Below are 13687 nucleotides of genomic sequence, written 5' to 3' on the forward strand. Positions count from 1 at the left end.
TTTCCAATGGGATTCTCTGCCTCTAACCCTTTTACAGGGGCTGAGTCACTGGCCTACTGGTGTTCTTCCATGCCGTCCATGGGAGGGGTGCGTCACTTGAGTGGGTTGAGTCACTGACGTGGTCTTCCTGTCTGGGTTGGCGCCCCCCCTTGGGTTGTGCCATGGCGGAGATCGTTGTGGGCTATACTCGGCCTTGTCTTAGGACAGTAAGTTGGTGGTTGGAGACATCCCTCTAGTGGTGTGGGGGCTGTGCTTTGGCAAAGTGGGTGGGGTTATATCCTGCCTGTTTGGCCCTGTCCGGGGGTATCATCGGATGGGGCCACAGTGTCTTCTGATCCCTCCTGTCTCAGCCTCCAGTATTTATGCTGCAGTAGTTTATGTGTCGGGGGGCTAGGGTCAGTCTGTTACATCTGGAGTATTTCTCTTGTCTTATCCGGTGTCCTGTGTGTATTTAAATATGCTCTCTCTAATTCTCTCTTTCTCTCTTTCTGTCTTTCTCTCGGAGGACCTGAGCCCTAGGACCATGCCTCAGGACTACCTGGTATGATGACTCCTTGCTGTCCCCAGTCCACCTGGCCGTGCTGCTGCTCCAGTTTCAACTGTTCTGCCTGCGGCTATGGAACCCTGACCTGTTCACCGGACGTGCTTGTTGCACCCTCGACAACTACTATGATTATTATTATTTGACCATGCTGGTCATTTATGAACATTTTAACATTTTAACATCTTGACCATGTTCTGTTATAATATCCACCCTGCACAGCCAGAAGAGGACTGGCCACTCCTCATAGCCTGGTTCCTCTCTAGGTTTCTTCCTAGGTTTTTGGCCTTTCTAGGGAGTTTTTCCTAGGGAGTTTTTCCTAGCCACCGTGCTTCTTTCACATGCTTTGCTTGCTGTTTGGGGTTTTAGGCTGGGTTTCTGTACAGCACTTTGAGAATATCAGCTGATGTACGAAGGGCTATATAAAAATAAATTTGATTTGATTTGATCTGTCTGCTTGTCTGTCTGTTACTCTGAGTGCTGATCTAGGATCGTTTTGCATTTTAGATCACATGGATAGGGGAGACTTGGGCCAATAATCATAAATTGTCTCAGTTGTAGTGCTGATATAGGATCAGTTAAGGTGTTTGCTTGACAGTCGTTGGACCAGAGTTCAAATCCTCCGAATTCGCTACAACATATGTGGGAATAATGGGCGTTTTCAGTCATGTGGAAAATAACTGCAGATACAGTATCACACAATATGTAGAATCATACATGCATGAAGGTTCTGCTGTAAATCATCTAACTGCGCAATCTAGAGGAACAATAATTGATGGCAAGTCGAGTTGAAATCTAAGAAAATGCTGCCCTCGTGTGGATGAAAATTATACAAAATATGTTTTTATCTCCCCCTTGATCAGTCGAGTCTTATTACATTCTGAGAATTATTCAGGAGGCTATAGAGTTGATCTCTGACACACTGGATGTGCACTTATTTTATTCTGTCTACATTTTCATATTAATGTACCGTCAATGTTTTTATCAGTGTATTTTTTTGGAAACGTCAGTCCAAGCCAAGTCCTTCCCCCAAGCGATGCAGCGAACCAATCGGCACTTTGCTTTTGGCGTCAGTTCGGTTTCTTTAATAACTTTTCCTCCAGAAAAATCAGTGCCACGCTCCGAGAATGGAATTATTAGCCAACGGTACTATTTCGCTTTTTTCCCGATGGATTGACGTTAATACACACGATCACAGGTATGACCAACCAGTTCATTTGCCTTCGCCATGATTTAGCCACGATCACATTTAGGACTTTTAGTTTTAAGTGATGGGAATTCGAATACTGATTATGTAGATAAAAGACTTGGATCGCGCCAACACAACATTGGAGAGTGTGTACAATCCCTAGAAAGTGCAGAATAGTTTCTAGCTAAGCTAGCTAGCTACCTAACTATTACCCACTTTTTTGAATGTACTGCATACTCTTTGCTAATAGTATCTCCGATGGCTGAATTGAAACTGAACCTAGCTATAGTTCCGTTTTTTGGGGGGGTTTACTCAGGTAAAGTGGGTGGCTTTGAGTGAAGTCGTGGTTTGCAATGCATCGCTTGGTGACATTGGGCTGGGTCTTTTTGTAGTTTGGAAGCGGTTCTCAAGGCAACCAAGGCCTGCTACTTTGAAGTCTGCCCATGCTGCAATCTCGATGTCTCTCTGAATTTCTGCTTCAGCTGCCTTGGATGATATTAACACGAGGTAAGTTTAGAATTTGTAAATGTGTAGTGTTCTTGATTGTCACAAGTAATGAGGATTCTTGAACAAAGTCACAAAGTGGATTCAGTCATTGAGAGAAAGTACTCAAAAGTACTAACGTACTGTGTTGTGTGTTAGTACACTTAAGTAATGACAACAAAAAACCTCTCAACTCCATTGCTATGCACTTACAAAGCTCTTACTAAAAAATGTATACTGTAATTACTATGTATTACTAATGCTACTAGCCTACTACACAGGTATAACTTAAGAACAGGTTAAACGTCTGATGGGTTTTTGGGCTGTCTCTGTGTTGACGCTTTACCCCATCATGGACCCAAGGAACCCCTTAAACCCTCATTATCCCCATACTTGCAGTCCGTTGTGGGACTATGTCTTCCACTCACTAGATGTAGACGAACTGGTATAGCGTGTTGTCAGGATGGAAAGTCTTGTAGGTAGGCAGTTGGGAGACTTGGGAATTTTGCAACACTTCCGTGGTCCCCTGACTTTGGTTTGGCTCAGCATAAGGCCCAGGTTGGTTTCTCCTAGCTCTGTGTCTGTCTGCATGTCCTTATCTCTCCCCTCGCCTTGTAAGAAGATTAGCCTATGTTTGCTTAGTTAGTTAGTAGGCCATCTTAGCCAACCTTCACAGGACTGGACTCTCTCAGCGTGGGTGAAGTCCGGAGGCTTCAAATAGATTCTCTGAATGGGCAGAATGCTCTGGTCGTCAGCCTAACAAAACTGAAACATGTTGCTTTTGGCTCTGTTGACGTCTGTCCTGACAGCTTTGGGAGGGAGGGCTGGGAGTCTGCGAGAGGAGAGCCTGGCAGGTGCACTAATTAGCCTAGCAGCTCTCGTTATCCCAGACTAGAGAGAGAGAGAGAGAGAGAGAGAGAGAGAGAGCTCCACTGGCACTCCGGGGATTAGCCTAGCTGTCAGTGGGGCTCTCTGGAGATGCAGGACTTCTACTGGGTCTGTCTGGCTGTCTGTCCGTCTGACTGGCTGACTGGCTGTGAGCTGTTGGTGAGCCCCTCAGGGTTTAATAACCCAGCCTGACCACATAACGCAACCTCGGAGTGCCTCATGGGCTGTATGCACACGCCGCTTGGATTGAAGCAACAGGTGAGTCCATTCTTGATGCTTCACAATCCAGCGAATGGCTGTGATATTGCTGTAATGACGAGTGAAGATGTGCATCATCTGAACGTGGGCCTGTTTTAAGATCGACTGCCTAAATTGTTTATGTTGAATGCATTCTATCTAGGCTACATCAAAAATACGTTTGATGTTCACTGATGAACCAAGTCCCGGAGCTGAAATTAGCTATGAAAAATGCCCTTAAATTGTTTGTCTGCCTGAAGAGCTTGTGTTCTCCCTGTTGTCTCGGTTTGGATAGGTTGTGCGTCAGCCCAGCTGCCTCCTCTCCGCGGAGAGAGACTCTCCATACATTTGCGTATGAAAGGAGGACAGAGGGGCTATGAGCCTGTTGCTTGTTCCACACATAGTGAGAGTCCTGTTTGTTTCCTCCACAACAAAGATGAGCTGGTGTGTGTATGCTAGAAGACACTGCTGATGGGTTCGTGTGTCAGATTAGAAGCAGCACTCTCCAAATAATCTGCTTTTGCTAATCTGGCATATTGATGAGGACCACGATGCACGGTGGCCAAGTCTAAGCTTGCTGCTTCACTTTCCGGGTCCGTGTGTCTTGGAAAACGGATTTGTTTTCCCTCTTTTTTTTGTGTTGTGTTCCATGGTTCCTCCTACAACACCTTTACAAGTAGAATTTCTGTGTGCCTTTGTGCGGTGCTTTGAAGTGCATGAAAGAGTACTGTAGTATGGTGAGGAGGTAACAAGTGTCTCATGTACAGATAAGGCTTTGTCAGCTTCCCCAGCAAACCCCCAGAAACGTCTCTCACTCGTCTCCCCTCGCTGCTTCTTGTCTTGTCCATGAGTCAATGCTCCGAATGCTGTTTGGCTGAAGGTGGGGGTGTGAAGTGCAGCATTGAGGCCTGTTGTTCTCCGCGTTGGTGTTGTCGGTTACTATGGGGACCGTTAACAACAACCCCAGTGCTCTGTAGTAGGTAGGACTGAAGAGACTTTACACACCCATACTCCATGACATCCAGAAATAGTTGATCTTGATGTTCCCTGTTTTTGATAAAACCCCCAAAATGTTTTTCCATTATTAGCCTAAAAAGCAATCTTTCAAAACGGAGATATAAAATGTGAACCTAGTGATCTAATATGCACAGCCTGACTGATACTGAGCCACGGAGATATGTTTTTTCTAAGAGTACTGTACATTTAGGAATTCATTCATGCAATTTGTCTCCCCCTTTTTTATCTGTCTTTGAATGAAGCAACAATAGTTTTTTTAATATGTATAGTAAATATGATGAAATGTAAAGATTGGGCATAGTGAAGGAGCGACACATGGTTGACTGCTGATTGGTTTAGATGCCTCCATGTTAACTTTAGGGAGCAGCTGTGTGTGAGGATGGAGACAGACTGTTCATTTCCTTGCTCTTTAGTCACAGTTCATTAGCGCTGCGATCTGTGTTCTGCATCGTGTGAATGACTGCCCTACTTACTGCCTTAAAGATGGCCTGCAGTTTGCGGTGTGGTGAAGTCACATCTTACAGAGAGGTAGGGATGCGGTATAGAGCTGCATTTGGCTTTTCCCAATCGCCAGATGTTGAAGTGAACGTGTGCGTCCGTGAAGATGTGTGCTCGCATTTGAAATGTGTTGTATCAGAAACTGGGTGAAGTTCTTTCTCTCATTATTGTTACTGCATTTGGTTTCAGGGCATCAGGTGTCCCCAGTGACAAAGCTTTCCATAAGACGGACATAGGCCTTCAGCCAGTAGGCTAGATTCTAAGCCATGGCTTTGGAGGTGGGCTTCAGAGGAGCAGCCAATCAGGATACTGGGCGACACCAGATCTGGCTAGAGGTCAGAGGTCAGATCTGAGAGAGGATGGAGACCAGAGGGCAACGCACAAGGGCAGGAATTTTGTTCTGGACCCCCGCTCCTCAACGCCCCTCTCCCTTCAGCTCCATAGGCTCAGAGGTGGACTGGGGGGAAGAGGAAGAGGAGGATGAGGAAGGTTGGGACAGGAAAGCAGAAGAGGAGGAGGGCTTCCACACCCAGATGGATGAGAACGGGATCATAGGACTGGACGAGGCCTTGGAGGATGTGGGTCTGGGAGGAGAAGAGGAGGGAGAGGAGAATCCACCCCGGTACTCTGGAGCCTTGGAGGGGTCCCTGTCCCCCAGTAGGGCGGGTGGGCTGGGGCTGGTAGACCCTCTGGAGGAGCTGAGTTATAACCTGAGTGAGCTGCAGGACTCTGAGCCACCTGGAGAGGACAGGCACACTCTGTCACTCTGTGAGTCACACATACATTACTAACAATGTCACAACAATGTTATTGCTATCAACGGCCAGTAAGGCGCTGGTCAAAAGTAATGCGCCATGCAGGGAATAGGGTGCCATCAAAGACCTAAGCTGCCTAAGGCCTGCAAGCAGGGGTGACCATGCTATGTGTGTATTGATATTTCATTAAATAAGCTAGTTTATGAACACGGTTACCGCTGAGATGGATGCATCTGAACTGACTCTTCTCCCATGCCCCTCTCTTTCTCTGTTAGATGACGATCTCCCGGAGGACAAGGACAGTGTGGAGATCTGGAGTGAGGAAGAGGAGCAGCAGAAGGTTGAAGAGGAGCAGAGCTGCGTGGTCGACAGGCAGCGGATGGAGCGTCTCCCAGAGAGAGACAGACAGCTGGACATGACGGAGGACGAGAAGGAGGTAGAGGAGGATGGAGAGGAGGAGGAGGACAGCGAGCCACATGCACAAACTGATATGATGGCATATCCTGTCATAGCCGGGGCTGGGCCTGGCTGGGATCAGGGCCTTAGTGTCAGAGGAGAAGAGTGGGAGAAGGAGGAGAGAGAGGTTCGTGCCATAGGCAGTTATACGGCCGACCTACAAATAGAGGAGACAAGTGAACTCTCAGAGAGTGACAGCAGAGGGGGGGAACGGTTGGGAGAGAGTGTGTCTGGAAACCTCTCCTCCATTTTCCCTCCCGACCTGCTCTGTTCATCCCCGCAGTCTCTCCCCTCCCCTCCCAGGAGTTCTACCTTTCCTCACCTCCTCCACTTCTCCTCCGAGGAGTTGGCCTATGCTCCAGGGATTGAAGCCGAGACTTTCCCGGAGGATCCCACCTTCACAGAGAGCCTTCCGGAATCCCGCAGCAGCCGGATGAGCAACGCCCCCAGGCCTCATTGGGTGCTTGAGTCAGGGGGGGAGGATCTCAAGCCTAGGACCTCCCCTTACCCAGCAGCTATCTCTCCTGAGTGTGGGATATCTTCCCAACTCAGCGAGAGAAAAGAGAGGGGTGGAGAGAGCCCACAGGATGAGCCAGGCGTTAACCATCGGCAACACCCCTATCCGAGGAAGATAAGACAGAGCTTATCTGACACCCCACAAGCCATGGTTTGTTCCTCTCAGAAATCCTGGCATGTACCCTCACAGTCCCCCCTTCACAGCAGCACCAAGAACTGGAGCCACCAGACCCCCAGGGAGAGCCCCCCCAAACCCCAACCCAGGAGTCATGACCCTGACATGGACGAGGGCCGAAGAGGCCCACTGAACTACCCCACCCCAGACTTCTCCAAGGTAGAGCCCAGGGTCCACTTCCCTAAGAGCGGCTACACCCCCCCCAAGAGCAAAGGCTCCCCCAGAAAGAGGTCTCTGTCAGTGGAGCCCCCCCTGGTGTTCAAGTCCCCTGCTGACATAGTGAGAGAGGTGCTGCTGAGCAGTACAGACGGACCCCAATCCCCCTCGCCGCCCAACGGGCCCCACAGGCCCCTAAACTCTATGGTGCCAGAGGATTTCAGATGCCCACAACAGGCCAGCACTCTGGTACAGCAGCTGCAGGTGAATACACAGAGATTAGGAGTACACCACGGGCACACACTCAGACTAACTCTGATTCCTTAGCGTTCTGGCGTACTCCGACTTTTCAAGTGTCTGACACACTGACACCAATTCACTAACAAATTCACTGAATGATTCTCTAATTGACTATCTCTGGGTAGTGCTTCTCTACTTCCTATCCAGCTCACAGTTTTCACTCCCCCCTCTCCTTCCCCCTCTTTTCTCTAGGAGGACTACAACCGGCTGTTGACCAAGTATGCTGAGGCAGAGAACACTATTGATCGGATGCGTCTGGAAGCCAAGGTAGTCTATATTAGAGGTCGACCGATTAATCGGAATGGCCGATTAATTAGGGCTGATTTCAAGTTTTCATAACAATCTGTAATCGGTATTTTTGGCCACCGATTTGCCGATTAAAAAAAAATATATATATATATATATATATATATTTTTACACCTTTATTTAACTAGGCAAGTCAGATTAAGAACACATTCTTATTTTCAATGACGGCCTAGGAACGGGGGTTAACTGCCTTGTTCAGGGGGGATTCGGGGATTCGTTTTTGCAACCTTCTGGTTACTAGTCCAACGCTCTAACCACCTGCCTTACATTGCACTCCACGAGGAGCCTGCGTGGCAGGCTGACTAGCTGTTACGCGAGGGCAGCAAGAAGCCAGGGTAAGTTGCTAGCTAGCATTAAACTTATCTTATAAAAAACTATCAATCTTAACATAATCACTAGTTAACTACACATGGTTGATGATATTACTATTTTATCTAACGTGTCCTGTGTTGCATATAATTGATGCAGTGCCTGTTAATTTCTCATCGAATCACAGCCTACTTCGACAAACGGTGTTGATTTAACAAGCGCATTTGCGAAAAAAGTACTGACGTTGCACCAATGTACCTAACCATAAACATCAATGCCTTTCTTTAAAATCAATACACAAGTATATATTTTTAAACCTGCATATTTAGTTAATATTGCCCGCTAACATGAAATTGTGTCACTGCTCTTGCGTTCATTGCCTGGCTCGTTGCGAACTAATTTGCCAGAATTTTACGTAATTATGACATACCATTGAAGGTTGTGCAATGTAACAGGAATATTTAGACTTATGGATGCCACCCGTTAGATAAAATACGGACCGCTTCTCTATTTTTCGAGATGATAGTTTCCGGATTCGACCATATTAATGACCGAAGGCTCGTATTTCTGTGTGTTCTTATATTAGAATTAAGTCTATGATTTGATAGAGCAGTCTGACTGAGCGGTGGTAGGCAGCAGCAGGCTCGTAAGCATTCATTCAAACAGCACTTTCGTGCGTTTTGCCAGCAGCTGTTCGCAATGCATTGCGCTGTTTATGACTTCAAGCCTGTTAACTCCCAAGATTAGGCTGGTGTAACCGATGTGAAATAGCTTGCTAGTTAGCGGGTGCGCGCTAATAGCGTTTCAAACATCACTCGCTCTGAGACTTGGAGTAGTTTTTCCCCTTGCTCTACATGGGTGATGCTGCTTCGAGGGTGGCTGTTGTCGATGTGTTCCTGGTTCGAGCCCAGGTAGGAGCGAGGAGAGGGACGGAAGCTATACTGTTACACTGGCAATACTAAAGTGCCTATAAGAACATCCAATAGTTAAAGGTATATGAAATACAAATCGTATAGAGAGAAATTGTCCTATAAATCCTATAATAACTACAACCTAAAACGTCATAGCTAGGAATATTGAAGACTCATGTTAAAAGGAACCACCAGCTTTCATATGTTCTCATGTTCTGAGCAAGGCACTTAAACGTTATCTTTCTTACATGGCACATATTGCACTTTTACTTTCTTCTCCAACACTTTGTTTTTGCATTATTTAAACCAAATTGAACATGTTTCATTATTTATTTGAGGCTAAATAGATTTTATTGATGTATTATATTTAGTTAAAATAAGTGTTCATTCAGTATTGTTGTAATTGTCATTATTACAAATAAAATAAAAAAATCGTCCGATTAATCGGTATCGGCTTTTTTTGGCCCTCCAATAATCGGTATCGGCGTTGAAAAATCATAATCGGTCGACCTCTAGTCTATATGGTCTGTCCACTGAGTGTGCAAAACATTTAGGAACACCTGCTCTTTTCCATGACAGACTGACCAGGCGAATCCAGGTGAAAGCTATGATCCCTTGTTGACGTCACCTGTTAAAGCTGCAATAAATATGTCACTTTTCGGGCAACCCGACCAAATGCATATAGAAATGTGACTTATAAATCTGTCATTGTCATTGAAAGCAAGTCTAAGAAGTGGTAGATCCGTTCTATGGGGGCTTACTTTCAGTTTTGAACACCAGCTTCAAACAGCTGAAGATACAACATTTTTGGTCATAGAAAATGTATTTCACAGCGGTTGTAGATGGTGCAATGATTCTCTACACCATACTTGCTTGTTTTGTCACATAAACAAAAGTTAAATCAGTGTAGATGAAGGGGAGGAGACAGGTTAAAGGAGTTTTAAGCCTTGAGACAATTGAGACATGGATTGTGTATGTGTGCCATTCAGAGGGCGAATGGGCAAGACAATCGATTGAAGTGCCTTTGAACGGGGTATGGTAGTAGGTGCCAGGCGCACCGGTTTGTGACAGAACTGTAACGCTGCTGGGTTTTTGAAGCTCAACAGTTTCCCGTCTGTATCAGGAATGGTCCACCACCCAAAGGACATTCAGCCGACTTGACACAACTGTGGGAAGCATTGGAGCCAACATGGGCCAGCATCCATGTGGAACGCTTTCAACACCTTGTAGAGTCCATGCCTCAACAAATTGATTCTGTTCTGAGGGCTAAAGGGGGTGCAAATGAATATTAGGAAGGTGTTCCTAATGTTTTGTGCACTGTGTGTGTGTGTGTGTGTGTGTGTGTGTGTGTGTGTGTGTGTGTGTGTGTGTGTCTAACATTGTGTTAGCACACAAGTGTGTCATCTCGATAGCTGTATGTGCTACAAAACTTCTATTGAGCAATTGGCTATAGACCGAGGCTTCTCTTCAAGGGCCAGGGGCTGTATTTATCAAGCGTCTAAGAGTGTAAGCCCTGATTTGGGATCAGTTCTGGCTTTTAGATCACAACATATCAAATGTATTTGGTGTCTCTGGCAGACGGAGTGGTTCTATTTAGTCCTCTCTGCTCTGCATCTGAATACACGCAGGCCACATGAAAGACAACACAAAGCAGATGCTGGAGAGGGCCCCTCAGGTGACCTGTATGATCATAGCCTGTGTTTGCCTCCCCAAATAGCACTCTATTCCCTGGGTAGTGCCCTACTTTTGACCGGGGCCCATAGGATTCTGGTGAAAAGCAGTGCACTATATAGGGTGCAAAAAGGGACACTGCTTGTTTCAGAGGGCGCCCCGCATGTATAATACACTACCTACTGAGGAAAAACACCAGCCTCTGTGGCTGTCGGACTTTTCTCAGCACCTCTGAAGAGCCACAGTGGGATTGTGATTCAAATGAAGGAATTAGACTCTCAAAGTGTGTTATGGAAAGGGAGTTGTAGAAAGAGTAGTAAACAGCTAAAGAACAAGATACAACTAGATACAACTACTGCATTCTGACTGGAACTAGATACAACTACTGCATTCTGACTGGAACTAGATACAACTACTGCATTCTGACTGGAACTAGATACAACTACTGCATTCTGACTGGAACTAGATACAACTACTGCATTATGACTGGAACTAGATACAACTACTGCATTCTGACTGGAACATGATACAACTACTGCATTCTGACTGGAACATGATACAACTACTGCATTCTGACTGGAACATGATACAACTACTGCATTCTGACTGGAACATGATACAACTACTGCATTCTGACTGGAACATGATACAACTACTGCATTCTGACTGGAACTAGATACAGCTACTGCATTCTGACTGGAACTAGATACAACTACTGCATTCTGACTGGAACTAGATACAACTACTGCATTCTGACTGGAACTAGATACAACTACTGCATTCTGACTGGAACTAGATATAACTACTGCATTCTGACTGGAACAAGATACAACTACTGCATTCTGACTGGAACAAGATACAACTACTGCATTCTGACTGGAACAAGATACAACTACTGCATTCTGACTGGAACAAGATACAACTACTGCATTCTGACTGGAACTAGATACAACTACTGCATTCTGACTGGAACTAGATACAACTACTGCATTCTGACTGGAACATGATACAACTACTGCATTCTGACTGGAACATGATACAACTACTGCATTCTGACTGGAACATGATACAACTACTGCATTCTGACTGGAACATGATACAACTACTGCATTCTGACTGGAACATGATACAACTACTGCATTCTGACTGGAACTAGATACAACTACTGCATTCTGACTGGAACTAGATACAACTACTGCATTCTGACTGGAACATGATACAACTACTGCATTCTGACTGGAACATGATACAACTACTGCATTCTGACTGGAACTAGATACAACTACTGCATTCTGACTGGAACATGATACAACTACTGCATTCTGACTGGAACATGATACAACTACTGCATTCTGACTGGAACTAGATACAACTACTGCATTCTGACTGGAACTAGATACAACTACTGCATTCTGACTGGAACTAGATACAACTACTGCATTCTGACTGGAACAAGATACAACTACTGCATTCTGACTGGAACAAGATACAACTACTGCATTCTGACTGGAACAAGATACAACTACTGCATTCTGACTGGAACTAGATACAACTACTGCATTCTGACTGGAACATGATACAACTAACTACTGCATTCTGACTGGAACATGATACAACTAACTACTGCATTCTGACTGGAACTAGATACAACTACTGCATTCTGACTGGAACTAGATACAACTACTGCATTCTGACTGGAACTAGATACAACTACTGCATTCTGACTGGAACTAGATACAACTACTGCATACTGACTGGAACTAGATACAACTACTGCATTCTGACTGGAACTAGATACAACTACTGCATTCTGACTGGAACTAGATACAACTACTGCATTCTGACTGGAATGTAACCCAGTTTCCTATTTGGTAAGAGGGTTAACTACCCCACTTAGCTTTTGCCCATTTGGTTGATAGTTCTTAATTGCTCTCTGACCACCAATACTAGACACACACTAAATAGACCCATCCTGTCATGTGGGGTACAGTCATATGACCCTGCGGTTCACATTAGGACAATCGCGTGCATTGTTTTGGCCCTCACGATGCAGTGGAGGAAAACAGGAAATGACATCATTGATGTCCGAGCCCTGTAGGGGTGTCATCTCCAAGTGGACAGTGTAGTGACAGTTTGTTGTCGTAGTCTTGGCCGTTCACGGTACCTTGTCTCGTAATTGTTGGTTATAGCCTAGTCGTTGATTTGAAAAGGCAATTTACAGAGAGTTAGGTATTCCTATCTACTGTCTTCTATTCCATCTGCACAACAGTCTGCTCTTAATACCAATTAAAATCTAGCTTACCCCCCTCCCTCCTCCACCTCTCCTTACACACACTACCATCTGTCTCTCTCCTCCTCCTCCTGGAGACATAATTACGTTGATGTGCTGGGAGGGCCAATTCAACCCTTTGTCAAGCACAGTCCAATACCTGCTTATAGGTTTGCCTGTATAATTAAAGCTGTGATATGCACAGATACATGTGTGTTATAGATCTGTCATTGTCATTGAAAGCAAATCTAAGAAGCGGTAGATCAGTTCTATGTGCTCTATTTCTACGCTTCCCGATATCAGTTCTATCATCCTGAGACCGAGGTAGAGCCGAGAGGGGTTGAAATAGAAACCTCTCCACAAAAGGGAGGATGTGATGCATACATATACATTAAACACACATAGACGGTAGAGCCACCCCATGTACCTCAGACTTTTCTGTGTTGCGAAGCATCTCTCCTCCAAGATAGCATAGCTATAGAGACTACAACACCACTGGGGTTTAAATCCTTGCCTGCAGCTTTATGACTCAGAAGTCATAGACTGTTCTCTCTGCTACCGCACGGCAAGCGGTACCAATGCACCAAGTCTGGAGCCAACAGGACCCTGAACAGCTTCTACCCCCAGGCTATAAGACTGCTAAATAGTTAGTTAAATAGTTAACCAATTGACTCATCACCAATGTTCCCTCACATTTTTTGGGGCGCTGAGCAAATTTCAGGTCTGCCGAGCGCAAACTTGAACGTTGTGAAAATTCTGTGCAACTTCCAGCGCGCGTTTACTGTGAACACTGACGCTGTACCCGCTTTAAGTTACAGTTTTATCAGTGGCCATGAAGACTACTGTGGCTATTTGATCATAATGTAGGCCTACCAGAGTGGCCTACCATCAAAACAATGGAGAAAATGCAACCCATTACATTTTAACATGGAAATGGCTATTCTATTATTCAGCCTACAGTAGCAGCCAAGGTGTGGTGTTCAATGTAGGCCTACATTCCATGAATGTA

The 13687-nt window shown here is 45.5% G+C and overlaps 1 protein-coding gene across 4 annotated transcripts in view; it reads left to right on the top strand.

Moving 5' to 3' along the window:
* Window positions 1–1443: 1443 nt before the first annotated feature.
* akna (AT-hook transcription factor) overlaps window positions 1444–13687 on the top strand; it is a 31704-nt gene continuing 19460 nt past the window's right edge. The window contains exons 1-5 of one of the 4 annotated variants that reach the window (XM_014128367.2): window positions 1463–1739; window positions 2123–2237; window positions 5043–5621; window positions 5884–7175; window positions 7404–7478. In XM_014128367.2, the coding sequence (XP_013983842.2) occupies window positions 5213–5621; window positions 5884–7175; window positions 7404–7478 (1776 nt within the window). In that variant the 5' untranslated portion in view covers window positions 1463–1739; window positions 2123–2237; window positions 5043–5212. Of the gene's footprint in view, window positions 1740–2122; window positions 2238–3125; window positions 3360–5042; window positions 5622–5883; window positions 7176–7403; window positions 7479–13687 lie in introns of those variants that run through there. The other 3 variants (XM_014128363.2, XM_014128364.2, XM_014128365.2) reach the window with 3 other exon arrangements.

This window comes from Salmo salar, chromosome ssa11 (genome assembly GCF_905237065.1).
Source record: "Salmo salar chromosome ssa11, Ssal_v3.1, whole genome shotgun sequence".
NCBI classification, from domain to species: Eukaryota; Metazoa; Chordata; class Actinopteri; order Salmoniformes; family Salmonidae; genus Salmo; species Salmo salar.